This window comes from Gobio gobio (assembly GCF_949357685.1).
Source record: "Gobio gobio genome assembly, chromosome: 18".
NCBI classification, from domain to species: domain Eukaryota; kingdom Metazoa; phylum Chordata; class Actinopteri; order Cypriniformes; family Gobionidae; genus Gobio; species Gobio gobio.
Genome location: NC_137111.1, coordinates 32850178 through 32871345, shown reverse-complemented (window position 1 = coordinate 32871345; position 21168 = coordinate 32850178). Strand labels below are relative to the sequence as shown.

The 21168-nt window shown below is 37.0% G+C and overlaps 1 protein-coding gene across 1 annotated transcript in view; it reads left to right on the top strand.

Moving 5' to 3' along the window:
• The window catches only part of opn4a (opsin 4a (melanopsin)), a gene marked incomplete at both ends in the record, with an annotated part of 22117 nt that extends 1914 nt beyond the window's left edge, over positions 1–20203 (top strand). Inside the window, 10 exons of the mRNA XM_079842815.1 lie at positions 7924–8066; positions 9172–9305; positions 13709–13912; positions 15249–15420; positions 16087–16248; positions 16449–16556; positions 18492–18687; positions 18792–18962; positions 19309–19377; positions 19940–20203. Coding sequence (XP_079698941.1) covers positions 7924–8066; positions 9172–9305; positions 13709–13912; positions 15249–15420; positions 16087–16248; positions 16449–16556; positions 18492–18687; positions 18792–18962; positions 19309–19377; positions 19940–20203 — 1623 coding nt within the window. The remainder of the gene's footprint in view (positions 1–7923; positions 8067–9171; positions 9306–13708; positions 13913–15248; positions 15421–16086; positions 16249–16448; positions 16557–18491; positions 18688–18791; positions 18963–19308; positions 19378–19939) is intronic.
• Between the last annotated feature and the right edge of the window lie 965 nt (positions 20204–21168).

Here is a 21168-nt window from a genome sequence, read left to right as displayed (position 1 = left end):
AATTTTGGCAAAGAAATACTCCCATCAAACGTCCACCTTAGCTTTTGAACCTGTGTCCATGTTTAGCATGGGAATCCAAGTCTTTAACAGTGCCAAAAGATCAGTATGCATGAAACAGCATTTCACCCCCCCTTTAACATTAGTTAATGCACCGACCGTGAACTAACATGAATGAATAACATGAATTTTTTAAACTAACATTAACAAAGATGAATTAATGCTGAACAGAGGTGTTGTTCATGGTTAATTTATGTTAACTAATGCATTAACTAATGTTAACTAATACAGCTTTATTGTAAAGCGTTACCTTTATTTTTATGTGATAATGATAGACATTTAAACAGTTTAACCTTTTCAACTTTTCTTCAGGTGAAGTTGGACAAGGATTTTAAGTTTATAGCAAATTTGTTTGCTGCAGTAAATACTATAGTTATGCATTTAGAGACATTTACTAAAAAATGTCAAAAGGTCAGTGTTGCTTCTGGGTTGGACAAAAAAAACATGTCATATCAGCATTGGCTTAACCAGTTTGCAACATGGTAGGGTAGCTGGTTTGTCACTGGTCTAAGTTGGTCCACCAGCCTTAACCAGCTTGATCAATCTCACTTGACCCACCGGCTGGTAGTCCATCCAATCCAGGGGTTTTCAAACTGGGTCCTTCGTGTTTGCTTTGTATCTTTTTAGTGAGTTTTTCTCACTATAGTCCCCTTTATCTTGCTCATTGGGATTGTAAGGCAGTATTCTTAAAGGGTTACTTCAGCGATTAGTATTAAGCTTTGTATCAGTAGAAACTCAGTAGTATATTCAAATTATCGTATTTTCCCCACTCATGTCCCCCTGAGATGAGAGAATTATGCATTTTATTTCTGGAAAAAATCATTTTGCATCATCTGAGGATTTTTTGGCCAGAGGCTAGAGACTACAGCCAGTAGAAGGAGCTAGTTCTGCATGTTTTCAACCCGCCCATAGGGGTGGGATATCAATCACAGAATGTAAATGTGCACGGCCACTCGGCTCAGGCATTCATAACGTGGCGGTACGGAGCAAAGTGAGTGTTTCAACTTTTCAATGAATTCCTATGAAAGTTAAGCTTCCATACACCAAAAATGGTTCTTGGCTCGTAGGGTAACCTTTATTAGTGCTATATAGCACCAATTTTGGTGCTTCAGGGGTTCTTCAGAGGTTCTTCAGAGGTTCTTCAGCGGTTCTTCAGAGGTTCTTCAGCGGTTCTTCAGAGGTTCTTCAGAGGTTCTTCAGCGGTTCTTCAGCGGTTCTTCAGAGGTTCTTCAGCGGTTCTTCAGAGGTTCTTCAGCGGTTCTTCAGAGGTTCTTCACCGGTTCTTTGACTAAGGTGCTATATAGCACATCTGAAGAACCGCTGAAGAACCACTGAAGCACCAAAATTGGTGCTGGTGCTCTATAGCACTAAAAAGGTTCCCTATGATTACGAGCCAAGAACCATTTTTGGTGCCAAATAGAACCTTTTTTTTGGCCCAGTGGCTCACTCACATTGTGGTGTCTATTCTCTAACTGAACAAAATTATTTTATTACTATGAAAATCAAAACGACGATGGGAGGTGTCATGGTGGGCAAGTGATAACCAGTAGTGGGAGTGGCCTCGTTGAGCAGCGAAGCAAGTGCATTCTGGGAATTGTTGTCTTTCATCCATATTAGACAAAAATATATTTTCTGTCTTTTCTCAGTCTAGAAGGCACCAAATTCCAAAATAATTTCACATTTATACTACATAAATTACCCAGTTTAAATACACATTCATCTTCCCAGCGCTGAAGTAACACATGCAGTACATAAGCTGCTTACATACGTTTATTGTAAAAATGTAAAACATTTTAAAACTTCTTCACGTTTATACATCCAACATTAAGTACAGCCAATTTAAGTTTGGAAACAATATGTTGTATTTACTTACTATTTATCTAACAGTTTAAATGTCTTTTTCATACATACAAATATATAGATGGATTTTAGGAAGGGGGTCCCTCATAAAAGATTCATCATATTTGGGGGTCCTTGGCATCATAAAGTTCTGATCTAATCTATAATCTACATCAGCATTGTAGTCCAGCAAGAAATGTAAAACCAGTTACCATTAGAAAGGTAACTGAAAAATATCCAAAGATTTAGATATTTAGCAATTTTATACCTTTCCAGGAGTCAAGATATTCTCATATTATATATTTAAAAACTGTATGACACCCATCCTGTGTTAATATTCATGCTTACAGTTTAGACTGTATTTATGCTACTGAGTCAAGTCAGGTGCATTGCATTTTTTCTCTTTTGAAATCTAAATTCTTAAACACAGATGACTGAAACTGTCCTTCACCGTTAATCACTTGCTTAATTTGACCATATATGGTTGAGTCTGTGCTCTGAGCCTGAAGATGTATTTGTAAGGTTAAGTCTGTGGGGTTTTCCCTGTTGAGATAATTATTAAACACTGAGCTAGAAGAGGACTTATGAAGGCATGTCAGTGCTGCAGAGGAGTACCACTGAATTACTTAGTTATGCTAATTGGCATGTCTTGGGGGTGTTTATGTTTTCTCTTACATGTTGCATGTTGATGTTGCAGTTTCTATCTCTTTCTCCCGTCATTAAATGAACCAAACAGATAGTCTGGACTGCTGCTGTACTGATGGGTGTCTCTGCCCACACGACACATTGTGTGATAGCTTTGCGTTAATTTAACCAATAAATAAATGCATTTATTGTTTTAATCCACATATATTTACTCAGTCAGAATTTAAACTTTTAGTTGTAAGTTTTTTTTTTTTTAGAGTGACATACAGGTTACTCATTTAGTTATGAGATTTAATTTTAATCAAAATAAATCTTTAACCAATGGCTTGTCCCCATCTTTAATTGAATATGTCTTCATCAGAAGATGAGAAAAAAAATTTGATTTGCTGAGAGGAAATTATGACAGGCATTTATTTAAAAGAAACACATGATTTCAATGAGATGAGATTATGACTTAATGACCTGGACAGGGATTTGAATGATTTCATTTTTACATAAATCATCTACAAATTTAATATGACTCTGTTTTTAACCTAATCTATGTTGCAGCAATGTTTTAACACAAAGAGAACAGACGGGGGTGCTGTATTTATTAGGCTATATCCTGAATCTGTATTTGAGTGGAATGGGGGAGACCTTAAAATGGTCCCCAAAAGCTGTTACTGTAATGGATGATCTTTTGACCTCTCTGAAATTATTTAATGTAACTCTGAGCCTTCAGCATCTTGTATAGGATGATACATATTTGGGTCAAGTGAGATTTATTAGGTGATGAATCATATTTGCATAAATCATATACACACGCACTTGAGCTGGTGACCCGTCTGTAATTAAATGCGACCCAGAAACCCAATGACACTCAAAGCTGATAAGATGCTGTTATTTCCAGAACAAAGTTACATAAATTTAAGTCTATCGATAAAATGAATGGGGGTTTAGCGCTGTCTTGCTCATTTGTCTCAAACTGACGCCAACAAACGTCACAGGAAAACCAGCTTCACTGACCATGAGGGATTAGTATTAAAAAAGCATCATAATCATGTGATTATGATATAATCATATTCAGGTTCATGCTCACAAATTGACCTCGCAATGTGTTCTTTTCGTCCTGTTGGTAAAAATAATGTGGTCTGTGAGCAGAGACAGAGTGAAGATTGTTTTGTAGATGTAGGACAGTTTGTTTGGTTCAGGAGAGTTTGTTGAGTTTGGGTTCTTGTGCTTAATATCAGTTTATTTGGGTGCATGAATGTTTATTATGAAAACTCTTATTATTGTGAAACCTTTGAATTCCATTGGCAATTAACCATTCACAATAAACAACTTTAAGAAAACAAGTGGCTGGTTGGTTGGCACTGAAACCCAATATATTGTGTATCAACCAAAACTTTGGTTGATATAATTTTGTCCAGCTTTGGACAAAATTGGCATGTCTTTTGTTTCTCATAACAATGCAGCATTATTTCCAATTTGAAGAGAAAATATGCCCCAAAAGGACAACAGCACAGTGGAACTAAATAGCTCCATGTAGGAAAAAGATGAAAGAGCGGGAGAGGTATTGGCACTGCGTGTGTTCTGCCAAGCTCAGGCAGCTTTGCTTTTTCTAACGTCGCTAACTAAGTAATCATGGTAATGCAGTCATACAAGCGCAGCAGCTGGAGCGCAAGAGAACTTATCTAGATATGAAGGACAGCCGTGAACATCCTATGAATGACAGCATTCATATCTCAGTTAACTGGACCAAGGACGCAGTAACCACGAACAGCAATGTTCCATTTTTCACGAGTTCGCACTTACATATAATTTATAGAGAGTAATTTAATGCGCATTTGGCGTGCTGTCCGGGGGGAGGGCTTCGAGCTCGGAATTAGGCCCGAACCCAGAGTACCCCCGTATATGTAAGTGGTTTAGAGTAAAAAGTGTGGAGAAGGGGCGGTGGAGGGTTGCTGATAACTGTCAACAAACGGAGGTAGGACTGCTGCGTATCTATATACACCTCTATTGTTGATTGGCTGAGTGCTCTCCACCTGGGTCAATTATCTGAATGTGCTTCTCCTGAACCTTGTTAATAAAACATAATTTAAATTCACTGAGCTCCTAAGAGCGACCCATTCTTTCACAAATGTTTGTAGAAGCAGTCTGCACGACTATGTGCTTGATTTTACACCTGTGGCCATGGACGTGATTGGAACACCTGAATTCAATGATTTGGAGGGGTGTCCCAAGACGTTTGGCAATATAAGTCACCAATCACTGATGGATTCTTTTAAATTAATTACTTAGTACTTTGGCTTGTTACATCATGTTTCTGAATTACTAAACTACTCAATTAATGAAATGGGGCATATCATTAATTATGCATATTATAATATATAACATAAGCAAGCATAACCTTGATGTAGCACAATTTACTCAGTTAATTTTAATGTTCAATTGTAGTTTAAAATTACAAAGTCATTGTGGTCAAAGAAAAGCTCCTGTTTTATGAATCAGTAGCGTTAACCATTTAAAATGACATTGAGTTGTATTTGTCTTAAGGAGTGGGATAAATAATGGTAAAAAATGTCATAACAATTATTCTGCTGTCATGTTGCTTTTGCTTTGAGGCGATCTTGTTATCTCACATTCTCAGGGAATTTATTTGCAAAATTTGTACATTTAGGGGTACAGTAGCTTGTTACTATAGGGCAGGACCCTTAAAGAGACATCTATTTACCCATATTACTACTTTAAGGTATAATATACAACTTTTAGTGATATATAAGGTACAAAGGTGTCCCTTTAAGGGTACTGCCCTAGTACTGCTGTTGTACCCCTTAAGTTTTTTTTTTGTTGTTGTTGTTTTTTCTGACAGTGCATATGCATTATCTTCTGCAGTAAATTAAAAATACCCTTTCTTCTCTGGAAAAAGCTACATGGTTTTGAAGAGGCTGGTTCATTTTGAAACATCTTCGAAAAATCCCACCATAATGCCTTAACACAGTTACTGTCATATTACCCCGAGTGGGAAACAGATGTGGGATTCAAACAGTATCTATTTCATTAGAATCTTTCTCATTCCGGAGGAATAAGACGGTCTTATCTCAGCCCTCAAAGTTTTTCATGGCTTAGATCTTCAGTTGACCCCAAACTCAGAAGTAATGAATGAAAACACACAGCAATGGCTACTGCTATATTTTGAAGAACCTTCAGAACAAATAAATTCACCAGTGCAGCTCAGGATAACAGTGGTTTAATAAATGTTTTGATGACACAAAATGGCCCATGTCTGTTGAGGTTGATGAGAAACATGATTTGTATCAATTCAGTTTGGGTTTTTATAAAAGGAGCCATGCTTATACATCTCCAAGATTTTAATCTTTATTTAAACAAGTCTGATCTCTTGGAGTTCAAAATATAATTTGCCATCCTTGGAAGAAACAAACAACCAAAAACCATTTGTCTGCGTGTAAAACAGTAGTTCTCAACTGGTGGTTTGTTAAACAGGGAAAATCACTAGTGCTAAATGCAAAAAGTAAAATTCAACTAAACAAATAATCATCATAAGGCAAAAAAATAACTTGAACATAAGATTAACATTTCTCCTATATTGTATTTAGTTTGTTGATGGCAAAAGCTGTCTAAGCAACCCTCTTTTGGCTCAAACTCATCAGTCACTTAGAAGAAACTAGCCAAATTAGACAGATTGCGCGTGACTTGCGTGAAAACCATGAACACATCTACAAAAAATATATGACCCAGATAAAAAATATGCATGGTTCTGTAGCTGACTCTGTGTTTTACATAACAAATGAATGATTTTGACAGTTGGTAAAGAGTTGTGTCCACGCCATCACTTGACACATACCAACGGCAATGACTGAATCTGCTTTGTCATATTTCCTCCGTCATGGCCACATGGTTACACTCATCTGTTTGGAAATGACTTTTCCGGGAGGGCTTGGCCTGCATACATACAGCTATCTCGTGTGCCCAGGGCTCTGACACTTAAAGGCCTTTTCATTAAAGCTTTTCCTGAGGAAAATGCAGTAAACAAATGTCTGCCAAAGAAATGTTTGTGTTTAATTGCTCTAGGAAAGCCAAAGATTTCCTCTTGTGTTCCTTTTTACACTGTGTCAGATATATGGAAATTAAATATTGTTTTAAGTTTATTTATTATCTTGTAGAAAAAAATTGGCCTAGCAACAAGTTGGACACTGCAATAATATTACAATATTAATTTATATACATCACTGTTTTGAGAATTAACATTTTTAAAGAAATAAAACTGGTATGGGAAAGTGCAGAAAATCAATGAGTGCCCCATCTTCGAATAAAATATGATTTTTTTAATCTGTCCCATTTCAGAAAAAAAGTGAGGTAATTTTAGTTTTTATTTTCTTTATTTTTCAGACTTAATGCTTTGTCTTAATGTGGTAAAACGCTGTCTGGTGCTGGAGGAATGCATGCAGGATCCCAGGATCTGAGAAAGCGTCTGATTGAGCTGAATGTCGTGAGAGCTTATGCCATCAAAAACAGTCCCTTTGCCATATAGTTTTTCCTAAGTCTCATTCTTCTAAGTATTTGTTTCAGTTTATTTGAATAGATTTACTGCTCAAAGTGACAAACAGCTTTTCTTATTGGCCTTAAATTACTGTAGATCTTATGTATTTGTCATTTATAAATCAAGAAAAGCTAAAGAATAATCTATTCTATAATAAAGTTCTCAGCTATTCAAATTCACACTCTTGCATTCAATACACGCAAGACAGAAACACAAATTTTTAAATGAACAGATTAAATGTTCCAATTTAGACCTGTACCTGCAATGAAAAGCTTTAAGAAATGTCAGCTCACTTTATTTCAAAGCCTTCAAAGATTGAAATGTGCAAGAAAATCAGCTGAAAAAAAAAAGTATTTCACTGAAACCACCAGTGTGCAAACTTTTCAATATTAATACAGTGTATTCAGTATAAACTATAGTCAGAACTGAAAACAACTGTACTGTTTTGGTGAATAATTATTTGTTTACTGCAAATATATACAATGAAAACGTTCAAAATGAGGCTTCTTGTTCACAAAAACATACTGTTTTCAATACTCAGTTTACAATACAATCAGTTTGTAATGACTGAATATAAGGATTAATTAAAAAAATAAGACATCTTGAGATCTGTTGATTTATTTATTATGTATCCTATCAAATATACAAAAACATCTACAGTGTCTGTATTGTTTATATATTTGCTGTCCTCCCATTAAATGCCTTGTTGGTGTCAGCTGGGTTCAGGCTTAATGGTGTTTCTTGAACTGATTGCGCCCTCTTTGATGCAAAGGTCATTATAAAACAGCAACTGCTGCTTTTCATATGAGCTATTAATTAATGTGTTCTTCTGTGTCTTCAAGGTTGCCATGGTAGAAAAATCAGTTTACCCTTTCCCAACGGTGGATGTGCCTGATCATGCTCATTACACTATTGGTGCTGTCATCCTTGCTGTTGGCATCACTGGCATGTTGGGCAACTTCCTGGTCATCTATGCATTTAGCAGGTGAGAAGAACAGGCTGAGGGGAAGTTGAACAAGTATTATGAAAACAGTGTGTGACATGCTTTATTGTTCATTATCAAAATAAGCCTAAATGTATTCAGATGGACTGGTGCGTTAGTAACTTGGAAGAGACACATTTACACAATAGTTAGTTCCACTCCTCCAATTTAATTGGTCCAGCATCGTTCCAAGACCACTGGAATTTTCACATTTTGCGCTTGTTTGAGTTTGCACGTGGTGGGGAATTTTGACTTCTGCAGATATCATTGCTATTAAGTTGTGAGTAGGTGGTGACAAGTCATTCAATGGAATTGTTCAAATACACAGATTCATTCAGGAACAAAACAATTAACATTCTGAATGAGTCATGAATCATTCAATTTAATTTATTCAAAAACATAGATTCATAGAAGTCATGAATCAGTCACTCACCTAGTTTCTTAAAAAAACAGATTAATTCAGGAATGAAACAAGTGACTTTATTTATGAGTGAGTCATGGAATAATCTACTCAACCAGCTCATTCAAAAACACAGATTCTTTCGGTAACAAGACATGTGAAATTCTACGAACCAAGTGACTTTCTTTATGAGTGAGTCATAGAATCATCTACTCACCCAATTCGATTAAAACACTGATTTGTTAAGGAACGAAACAAGTGACTGAGTAAGCCATGAATCAGTCACTCAACTGATTTCTTAAAAAACACAAATTAATTCGGTAAGGAGACATGTGACTTTCTTTATGATGAGTCATGTGATTATCTCAACCAATTTGATTAAAATCAGATTCATTTAGGAATTAAACAATTGCCTGTCTGAGTGAGTCATGAATCGTCACTCATCCAATTTGTTCAAAAACACTGGTTCAATGAGGAACAAAACAAGTGAATTTCTTTATGAGTGAGCCATGGAATTGATTAAAAACACTGATTCAATCATACACGAAGCTCCACTATATTGTGTGTTTCTTGCAGACACATCGGTTTGACTTTGTTTGGAGCTATTTACGTCACACAAGAGGCTGATTTTCTTACAGACATCATAAAACTAATATAATCTACTTAATGAACAGAGAAATTAACAATTGATTGTTTTTGTGTGCGAAGGAGCCGGACCCTGAGGACACCTGCCAACTTGTTTATAATAAACCTGGCCATCACTGACTTCCTCATGTGTGCCACCCAGGCGCCCATCTTTTTTACCACCAGCATGCACAAGAGATGGATCTTTGGGGAGAAAGGTAAACACAAACGTACATGCATGGTTTCACTATATATGAGGACATGTTGATAAAATGTTTGAAGAAAAACGTGATTTGATCGATTTTATGAGCTCAAACATGTTTTCACAACTTACAAATACAGCCAATCTGTACACACAGACAGTAAAATGCATAGACTTATCCAGCCTTATCTTTGCAGGTAGATAATGTAGGCAGTGTCTGAAATAAAACATGCAGGTCCATGATTTATTCTACTGTATTTTTGAATTATAATGAACGGATTTAAGATTAAATAAGAGTTCGATGGTTTGATTGAATGAATCACTTCTAATGTTGAAGAGGTTCATATGAAGGAGAGGTTGCCCTTGGAGACGGCCTTGGTTTCTCAGTACTAACAAGGATTCATACCATTCTTTCTTCATGTTATTATTGCTAAGAATGATTATTGCATTTCTAAAAGATATATGTAACCTTTTCTAGTATAGTTGTTTTTTTTCATTAGTTGATAAATCATAATTTAAAAAATTCTCTCAAAACATGCGCATCAAGGCTTTTCTTGTTGATTTTCAGCAGTAGCTTGTAATTTTGCACAGCGTGAAATGCTGCCTTCGTGATATTAGATGATGCAAGGCTCTTTTTGTTTTAAATGTCAGTTCCTATCAGGACCGAATCTTAATTGCCTTCATCAGCCTTGACTGGGTTTTGTTGGAATCTTCTGCTTGCTGACGTCAATAAGTGCTCTGTGATTGTGATTATTGTAGTGATTGATGCTGATCTTTTGTGTTCAGGGAGTTTACTGGGAAATCGTGAAATTGTTGTCCACTCTTAAGCTTGGAACATACTCTGCAAGAACAAAGAAATTTGTTCGTTTTCTCGAGGTGGCAAGAACAAGAACAAAGTTCGTAATGGCCAGGACATTCCATACTTCACGAGAAAAGCAGGTGCCAAACATTTCCGTTTCTCCGCATTAACCCCACCCACTTTAAAATTCTGATCAATCACACAATAGTTCTCGGACACCCACAAGAAAAAAGTTCAGACGATCTGCTCAGACGATGTGTCGAGAACGAGCTGCGAGAACTGCCAAACCAGGGCTCTGAGAACAAAATGACGTAATTTTGTTCTCGTAGCCCTGGGAGCGAGAACTTTTTTCTCTGTTCTTGTGGAGTATGTTGCAGCCTTTATTCCCCTCTGTGACAGGAAATCATGTCACCCACTCAAAGTTTAGGTGTATTTGACTTGATTGCGCAGGTCGATCGGTGTATGACATTAAAGAACTGTGAGAACGACTAGAGAGCAGATGACTCTATATGCTTTCGAAATGATCTTGCAGTACTGATCTTGCAGTATTGATGTCATACACCGATCTGTCTATTGTCTTATGCGGCGATGACAAACTCGGTTTCTTTGGCAAACAAGTAGCAGATCTCAAAACAATTATATAAAGAGTTTTTACGACAGTCTGAACATTGGCGGAGACCAAATAAATCAGTGGTTTTCAACCAAGGGGCTCAGCAAACTTCCATGGGGGCCTCAAAATGAATTAAAATCATTTAAAATAAGACAAAACAACCTCTAAAACAAGCCAAATCAACTACACCTTTCTAGTTTTGCCAAGCTCAAAAATTTTTGTGTTTGTACTTAGAGCACAAAATATTTTTTAAAAACCTAATCCTTAATTCTTATCCAGTAAATTATGAACAACTGGAAAAGTACCTTCAAGTATTGACCATGGAGCCAAAATGTTGATAACCACTGATATTGTAATGTCTGGGAGCAGGAAAAAGCAAGCAGAGGCGAACATCAAAATTCAGGTTTAAAAAAAAAAAAAAAAACATATCAAAGTAAACACAGAACACAAGGACCAAAGGAACAAAACCACGAGGAGAAAGACAACCATTACATTCAACTGACAAAGCAATGAGAGAAGCACAAGGGCTATATATACATAGTGGTAAACAAAAAGACAATCAAGGGAAAAAACTAAAAAAAGAATTACAACATGGCACTCAGGACAGGAACATAAAAGTCCAGGGACAAACACAAAGCACATATGACAGATAAAGTACTGTATGTGCAGTGTTGTAAATCAGTCCTGCCTGTAACAAAATATTCTCCTGTAAAACAAAATAATTTGTCATAGCAGACGCCACCAAACATCAATATATGGTGTAATTTCCACTCAAAGCAGTTTATTCAGCATATTGAAGGCATCTGCTCCATTGACTTCCATTCAAACAGAACAGCCTCTGGTCTCCCTTTTGGGATCCTGGCGCGTTATGCTCGTCTGAGCGGAGTTGGAGGAGGGGCTCTCTGACCCAGTTTCATTTGGTGGAAAGAGTTAAAAGATGTTCTTCCTGTTTCTGTGAGGTCTGACTGTACAAGGCACAATTATGACCATCGTTAATTCAGAGGCTTGATCCCCGTGAAAGCTTTCACAATCAGATGCAACTCACAAAAATGCTCTCTTCCAGGATTAACCTGAAAGCATAATCTACCTGACAAGGTGTGAGAGAAGACATCCTGATGTTTGAGAGGATTATCCTCTATAACAGAAGCTTCTGTTTTGTAATTATTAAAATGCATCCAGTTAATGTGTTCTGAGAAAACATGCACAATTACCTTGAATCAGACTGAATGCATTGCCACTCATTCTGTTGTTTACATATGCTTTGACAGCACAGAAGACAGGCTTGTATGGATGTTGAGGAGGTGGCAGACTGTCTGTCGAGTATAATGGTGTGAAATCACCTGTTTCTCTGCTCTACAGGTTCTTCTTTTGTTTGCCCTGTTTTATTGCTGACCTGATGTTTTATGTGGAATAGCTTTCAGACAGACCCAAAGAGACTGTTATCTCTTTCTGTATTTGTGTGTGTTTTTGTGACATTGGCTCCACTTAGAACAGTAGTGTTACTAGGATATCATTATGTGCACATGGATATGTGGAGTGGTATTCCAAGGTGGCCTTAAGATGACTGAATATTATTTAAAATAAAACAAAACACGTATTAAAATAAGGAGTCATACCATTAAAACAACTAAAAATTCTTTGTAGAACCAGTGTTCCTTGAAAAGGTGTACCTGGAAAAGTATAAATCATAAATCAAGTAATGTGTATCCATTTTACTGGTTATGACATTTTATTAGGGTAGAAATTGAGTTAAAAATTCTTCTAAAATCTGTATCCTTCATCCTTATCCAGTAAATCAATGACAAGGGGGGAGCCTTGGGGTCATAAAAGTTTGAGAATCACTGATTTTAAAAAGAAATCATATTCTATAAACTTCTACCACTTCAATGCAAAATAGTTTGCTCAAAAATGTTTTCCAGTGCACATTATTGTAACATTAAGCAGAGAGTTAACCTAATCATATACACACGCAAATCTGGTTATCAACAGATGAAGATTGACTGAAGTAACCAAAAAGAAAAACATCCATTGTAAGTTTCTTTCAGACCAGATTATTTTAATGAACCGCTGCCACAGAAGTTGTCCTTCAAATGGAGCCAGCAGAGATCTGTGTTCCTGCCAGCCAAGAGTCTTCAGGCCTAAAATCTGGTTCACACGGCCCCCCAAAAAACAAGATTTAAAAAATTTTGTTTGCTGCTGGATTTAGATTTTTTTTGGAAACATAAATGTTATTTTGACACTAACCAAACAAACACCAACAGGGTGAAAACTGCTAGAATTTAACACAGAAATGGGGAACCACTTTATATTAGGTGGCCTTAACTACTATGTACTTAAATTTAAATTATTCATTTGATACAATGCACTTATTGTGTACATACATGTTTGTACATTGTACTTACATTAAAAAAAATTCTCTGCATGTAAATACATCTGTAATTCATTTGTGTGGTTACACATAATTACAATGTTGACACTTCCCTTACACCTAACCCTACCCTTAAACTTACCCATACCACCACACCTGTCCCTAACTTCACCCGTATCCCACCTCAATATCAGCAAAAGTGTTTTGCAATACAATATGAACACACAATACGTACATTGTACTTATTTTTTGATAAGTACATAGTAGTTAAGGCCACCTAATATAAAGTGGGACCCAAAATTCCCATCAACTAATCAGTTTGAGGGACAAATTTACCGGTTATGTCATGTTTAGGCTTACAACAAGGCACCTTCATTTCCCTTTTGATTTTAGGGATAAGTTATGGGTAGGGTTAGGTTTAGAGGTAGGGATAGGGTTAGGACTACATTTTTAGACAGGAATGTTGCTCCAGGATCAACAAAATATGTTGATCCAGGAACATATCTTACTTGGCAAAATCACGGTGACCTTAGAGGTAGGGATATGTTTGGTTTAATGTTGTTCCAGGATCAACAAAATATGTTGGCAAAATCAGGATGTGCATTACAGACTCACTTATTTATGTTCCTCCTGTCTCTCCAGGTTGTGAGTTGTATGCATTCTGTGGGGCTTTATTTGGCATCTGCTCCATGATCACGCTCATGGTCATCGCAGTGGATCGATACTTCGTGATCACGCGGCCGTTAGCCTCCATTGGTGTGTTGTCTCAGAAGAGAGCTTTGCTGATCCTTCTGATAGCCTGGGCCTATTCACTTGGCTGGAGCCTGCCACCCTTCTTTGGATGGAGTAAGTTTAGTATATCTATTAAATTTAAACCAGAGCAGACTTGCGAATGGACTCGTGGACCAACAGAAAGCTCTCAGATTTCATTAAAAAGATCTTTATTTGTGTTCCGAAGATGAACTAATGTCTTACGGGTTTGGAACGACATGAGTGTGAGTAATTAATAACAGAATTTTCATTTTTGGCTGAAGTAATGGAGCTAATTTTCCACTATCAGTCCTGTAAGAGCATAAGGGAGGTTTAAAGAGACCTCACCCTCATGTTGCTCCAAACCGCTATGACTTTCTCTCTTCTATGGAACACAAAAGTAGACATTTTGAAAAATGCTGGTAACCAAACAATTTTGGTGACCACTGATTTCCATATATGGGCAAAAAACATTACGTGACATTACTTATATGGAAACACAACAGAATTCCCCCAAATGTTGTAGCAACTAATCAAGCAAAAAAACCAAAAAAAAACATATTGAACAAAATTGCTGAAATGTTAAGGGTAAATTATGTGTTTTGAATAAATGATGTAGTTACTTTTATACTTTTGTTGTTGTTTTGTCATTATTGTTGGTTATTTGTTGTGTTGTAACATAAGAAGATCAGCTATCAATGTGTCATGTCATGACTGGGCATTTGTAGGGGATTAAGTGTGGTACTGTGTTAATGGTGTTGACGATACATTTGGTACTCATTTAAAAATCCTCTCACAGGAGGCACCAGTCTTTTATTAGCTCAAATCTTTTGGGACAGGTACTCTGAGCATTCTGGATCATCCATGTGTGAGTACACCAGCATGTGAGTTGTTGGCCAATGGCTTTGCAAACAGTGCATTGTTGGACTCTGATCTGTGCCGTATAAAGGTGGTCTCTAAGGACCGAGGCTTTTGGCTTAAATAGGATAGACTGATAAAGCCTGGTGCTTTTGGCTGTCTAGCACTTTCTATCTCTGGTTTACAGGCAACCTGTTCTTCACACGAAGGGTGTCTGTCTCCTTTAAATATTCTGACAGTTTATATCTTCACCGCTGATCGGCACACCAACCTCAAACCTCAGGGAACTGATGATTGGCAGCCCACACGCATGAGAGTCAGATTGTGATTGGTGGCGATAAGAAATACTATGATTATAGCGTACTTTAAAATATCCTCAGCTGTGTGTTCATTGGGTTGTATTTCACTGCGTTTGCCCAGCAGCTAAACAGTAGTCTCTTAAATCCTTTTTCTGTCTGAGTTTGTTCCAGTTTTCACAATATTTCACTGGGTGTAAAAGGCTTAACTGCTGGCTATCATTCACTTCCCTCCACAAATTCTGTTATATTATGTTTTGTCTGTCTCTGTTTTGCAGGTGCATATGTTCCTGAAGGGCTGTTGACCTCTTGCACCTGGGATTATATGACCTTTACACCCTCCGTGCGAGCTTACACTATGCTCCTCTTCACCTTTGTCTTCTTCATTCCGCTTATCGTCATCATCTATTGCTATTTCTTTATTTTCCGATCCATTCGCAGCACTAATGAGTGAGTTCTTCGATATAGGTCTAACAATACAGTATGAATTAATTATACCAAACGTCAGCAGTGTTCCAAAGCTGTTAAAATGTTGTTTGTATTATATATTATTCTATATTTTAATTATTTGTTAAAGGTCCCATGGCATGAAAATTTCATTTTATCAGGTTTTTTAACATTAATATGAGTTCCCCTAGCCTGTATATGGTCCCCAAGTGGCTAGAAATGTTGATGGGTGTAAACCGAGTTCTGGCTGTCTTTCTCTGCCTTTGAGAAAATGAGAGCTCAGATGAGCTGATCTGGAATTTTCCTGTTATGACGTCATACCAGGAAAGGTTACCTCCCCTTCCTCTGCAACATAATCTAACACTCATTTCAAATGCAAAGATGTCAGCCAATCACAACAGTGGGTGTTTTCACTGAAGTCTCTCAGCAGACACACCCCTTGAAACAGGACATTCAGCCAGAGGGGTAATAACAGTATAGAAAAAATGCCTTTTATTTCTAAATTATGACATTTTTGAATGTAAAAATCATACTAACAATATAAGTACACCTCAGGAAACATTGTAAAATAATAGAAAAATGCCATGCCATGGGACCTTTAAGATATGACCTATTGAAATTAGATAAGCATTTGATTTTTGTTTAACTGTTACTTTTTGTCTTTGGAAGAGCTGTGGGCAAAATCAATGGAGATAACAAGAGAGACTCAATTAAACAATTCCAACGACTGAAAAATGAATGGAAGATGGCGAAAATTGCTCTTATTGTCATTCTCATGTATGTCGTCTCCTGGTCTCCATATTCAACTGTGGCACTGACAGCCTTTGCTGGGTAAATGAATTCCAATCCTCACACACAATATAATATAACTTTTCAAATATACTATAATGTAATGTCAAATAATATACAATGTTATTTGATTATTTGATTGTATAGTCATTTTGTAGTCTACAAATAGAGGTAATGACATATGAGATATCCATAAAATAGTGTTAATTAATGTGTACACTTATTTTGCATGTGTTTTGCAGATATGCTGATATGCTCACACCATATATGAATTCAGTACCTGCTGTGATAGCCAAAGCTTCAGCAATCCACAATCCCATCATCTATGCCATCACACACCCCAAATACAGGTACAGGAGTCTCATGTATCGTTGTCAGTTTAGTATATTTGGAACCAGATTGCTTTATTTTTGACCCCCGAAGTGGTCATGAAAAACTGTAATGGTACTATAAGTGGTAAATGGACAAACACTTTCCATTAATGCAGAACATTGATCAGATTAGATTAGATTAGATTACATGGTCTTTCCCCATTAGGACTAAACACCGGATGCAAACTGTGATTGTTTTAATTTTACTAGTGTCTAGCTCACTGAGCCTGACACTTGCCTTGATCAGAAACAGGCCTTGCTTCTGGGTTAAAGTGTAAAATTCCATTGTGATTGATTCAATTAACCTAAATATCCATTTGAGCATAAAGAGTTATTAATCCAGCACTGTGCGTCCTGATGGTATGGTACCATGTTGCTACAGGCCTGCTGGTGTCAGTTATGCTCTGTTTAGTTTGATTTTCATGGACCTTTAGGGTATGTTTACACGACACCCCTTTCAACTGAAAACGTTTTATCCGTTTATTTACACGACAACAGCGTTTTGGGGGTCTGAAAACGCAAGCTTTTCAATGTGCAAGGTTTTGAAAATGATGCCTTTACTGTCTCCATGTAAACAACAAAAACATGATTCTGTGAAAGTGATGACGTCATGCACATGCGTGTTACATGTTCACATATGCGTATTACGTGTTCACGGGGTGTTTCTTGACAAAGCGACACCTCCAACTACTGGCCTGCCATGCATAATATTGCCTTTTTAGTCATTTTCGCAGATTCGTGACATTGTTGTCGTGTAAACACACCCTTAGTTAGTTTCCCTTCAGTTACCTGTTTCCTTTGTTTTAGTTTTCCGCCGCTAATCTGTTGTCATGTACATTCAATTAACGAGCACGCCTGTTAATTAGTTCATCATTATTTTGTATTTAAGTTCCTATTTGTTCTGTTTATTTGTCGCTTCTCGTCAACATTGAGGTGAAGTCTGGTTAATTTAATGTTCTGCCTGTTTCTATATTCTATAGTTATTTTAGTTTGTTAATAAAGACCGTTTGAATTCATCATCTTCATCGTGCCTGCTAACCAACACCTCACCAAACCGTGACAGCTGGGGTAAAAAGTCATTTTGATTTGATTTTCTCCCACAACACTAAACCACAGCATTTCCCTAAACACATGTTAGTCTGTATGCTCTGAATTTCCTTCCATACGTGCAATGACAAATGGTTTATTTTAATTTAGGTCTAAAATGTAATGTTGTTTCAAATGTTGTTGAATGATATAACTAATGCAGAGCTCGGAAATGTATAGCATATATTTTGACAGAATTTTCACTAAACTTATGTAGCGTTAGTCTGTTACTATTACCTGTATACTGTATCAACTATTGCTCCCCTATTGGGACTTTTGCTTTGCTTTGCTGCCTTGGGTTAGGTTTTACTGAATTGAAAACATGTCTGTTTATTTACACACTTTCATTTTTACATTTCTGATTCCAATCCGTGTTATTTTAGTATTAGTTGCCTATATACTATTTATTATTATTATAATATATTGTAATATATTGAATTATTTATTTTAATTTGAATCTGTTAGTCATTTTGTTACATGCTTTTTAATTTGTTTTTTTGTTATTTTAGTACTTCAGCTTAAACTTATATATTTCGGTTAGTTGCCAATGCAACATTTCTCAGTTTTGTTTACGTTTTGTTTAATCTTATTTATATTTAATTTTTTCAGCTGTATTTAAAAAAACATTTAATTGTTTTTTTTTTGTTAATAATAGTAACGATAGCAGTAAATGAATATGTCTGCCAGTAATTTCTCATTAGTATTTTACACATCAATGTTAATGTTGATATGATTATTATTTTAACATATTTGGATCTTGTTGTACTCTCTGTAAATATGGAACATCTAAGGTGTCTTATCCCTTTATCTCATCTGTGTCTTTGTCAGGTTGGCCATAGCGAAATACATTCCGTGTCTTCGTGTGCTGTTGTGTGTCCCCAAGCGTGACCTCCACTCGTACCACAGCAGCTTAATGTCCACACGTCGTTCCACTGTCACGAGTCAGTCCTCTGATATGTCTGGACAGTTCCGCAGAACCAGCACTGGCAAGTCCCGGCTCTCCTCAGCCTCTGACAGCGAATCTGTGAGTGTCCTTGCCTGATGGACCTTTAGATTTGATGATAAGTCTTCTTGTGTGGGTAAATGTGTTGTAATGGATGTATTTTATGACCTCTTTCTACTCTTCAGGGCTGGACAGACACTGAGGCTGATATCTCGAGTGCAAGCTCCAGGCCTGCCAGCCGGCAGGTGTCTTGTGACATCAGCAAGGACACTGCGGAGATCCCAGACTTCAAACCATGTAACTCATCCAGCTTCAAGTCTAAGCTCAAAAGCCATGACTCGGGCATCTTTGAAAAGGTGACCTCACTGGCTGAATGTATTCCATATGTGGCAAGTATCAAAGGAATGTAGCTTGATACATACATTATTCTTTAAGGTTAATTCTGTCATTCTCTATGTATCTCCATCTTGCTCTGTTGAACATAAAAGTAATTCAACAATGTTCCACATAATCAAAGTAGACAAGCCATATGGACTATAGAAAAATAATCAATATGACTCGAGTGATAAATTCCAAGTCTTCTCAAGCCTCTCTGAAAAGTGTGCCCTAGCTTGTTTCTAAAACAAATCTTACTGACCCAACTCTTTTGAACGGTGGTGTATGTACCTGATTAGTGACCTCACTCTCTCATTTCTGACCTAGAGCTCGTCTGATGTGGATGACGTCTCTGTGGTTGGACTCGTTCAACCTGACCGTACTTTCCCTTTAGCTGTAAGTCTAACAGTGAATCTGTTCAATATAAACCAGCCTCACTGCTGACCGGCACAACTCAAGCTGCTGTGGGATCCTGTAGGCGGTATGGTTTGTAAAATGTCCTGACCTCAGAAACATTGTGTTCTGGTGTCACTGGCAGAGCAAATCGACCAGGCAATCAAATTTGTGCATGAAAATGCAAGTGTATTTAAACTGCTAGAATGCTATTTGATAAATCAGGGTGTGCTGTATAGAAAACTAAATGGTAATTGGTGAATGAATTAGAATATTGATTGCAAAAGAAAAGCATATAATAAAATTACTGTTCCATTTTTTACAATAAATGTCTCTTTCTGTGGAAGAAATATCCGCCCTTGAAAGAATAATTCTAATAATCATCTTTCATACATGAATGCCTATCAATTAAACAGAGAATTATGCTGTCAGTGTTTTGTTATAGAGGTCATGTTGTGCTTAACTGCAGTAGTGTTACTTATCTGCATCCAGACTTATTCTGATTTAATGTACAATAGAGTCTGATAATCTGCAAAATGTAAACTTTCTTTCGTGCTACTTGCAGGCTGGTGACATTACGGACATGCCAGTTTCAAGAGGTGCGATTGTCCGGATTCCCAGCATTGTTGTCACCTCTGAGTCCAGATCTCTCCTGCCCTCAGTACGGCCCGGCTACAGAAACAGCCGCTCAAGTATGTCCAGTGTTGGGGCAAATCTGCCCAGAAGAGACTCTCGTGGAGGAGTCCAGCAGGGGGCAGTGCTTCTCTCCACTGCTGCTGCAACACCTGAGCCCGCTCATTTAGACAACCCTCGCCCCAAGCATCTCTAGTGTTTATACCACTCGCCATCTGAATCTTACCTTTAAGCTTTGTGTCAGGGTTCAGTGTTTTTTGGTTGTTGTTTTCTTTCTTTTTTTGTGAGTTATCATATTCTGTGGTGTAGATATTTAGTAAGAGAGTAAGAGAAAGTTGTATTACAGAATGTAAAATAGTCATACATTGACTCTTTTCTTTTACGTGTGTAATACATTATGATGACCTCAACTGTTACAGGATGACCAGCACCTTTGTTTCCCTCTGTTTTAAGGGAATATTTAACAGACAGTGCTTTAAATCAGGCAAGGTCACTTATGTTACTTATGGAGACTTGGATGGATGGGGAGAAAGGGCATCTCAATTTATTTTAGTCTGGTCATCAACGTCAAATGGCATATACAGGTAATATCAGCTTACTTAAGGAGTGTTTGATTTAGTATTAAGCTTTAAAGGTTTGTGTTTCTTGTCCATTATACATTTTATTTTGAAAGCGGTTTCTTTTAACCTTCAGCATTTTTATGCCATTTTCAACCAAATACCTGTCACCATCTTCACTCAAATTGAGACTCTGCCTGAATGTGTTTTGCTTAACAGGATCAACTTAAGACTGCGCTATGTGAGTTTTGCTCTTGAGATGCTCAAATGTTTTCTGCTCGCTTCCACAGAACTTCAAGGTATGCAATATAAAGACAGAAACATTCATAATCCTGTTTAGGAAACAGAATAAAATGCATGTTTGAGCTGTTTTAACTGAAAGCAACTTGCACTGGCATATCTTAAAATATGTCAATGCCATTGTTTTGTCTCAAGATGCACACCAGTAATGTTTTTTCACCAAGGCACGTTTATAAAAGCTACTTAAATATCCTAATTGAGCTAAAGCCTAATCCTGGTTTAATCTAAGCCCTGTCTGTGAAACCAGGCCATGGTGATTTCTGTTAGGGTCTTATTTTAATTATTGAACTTCTTGAGACTTAAA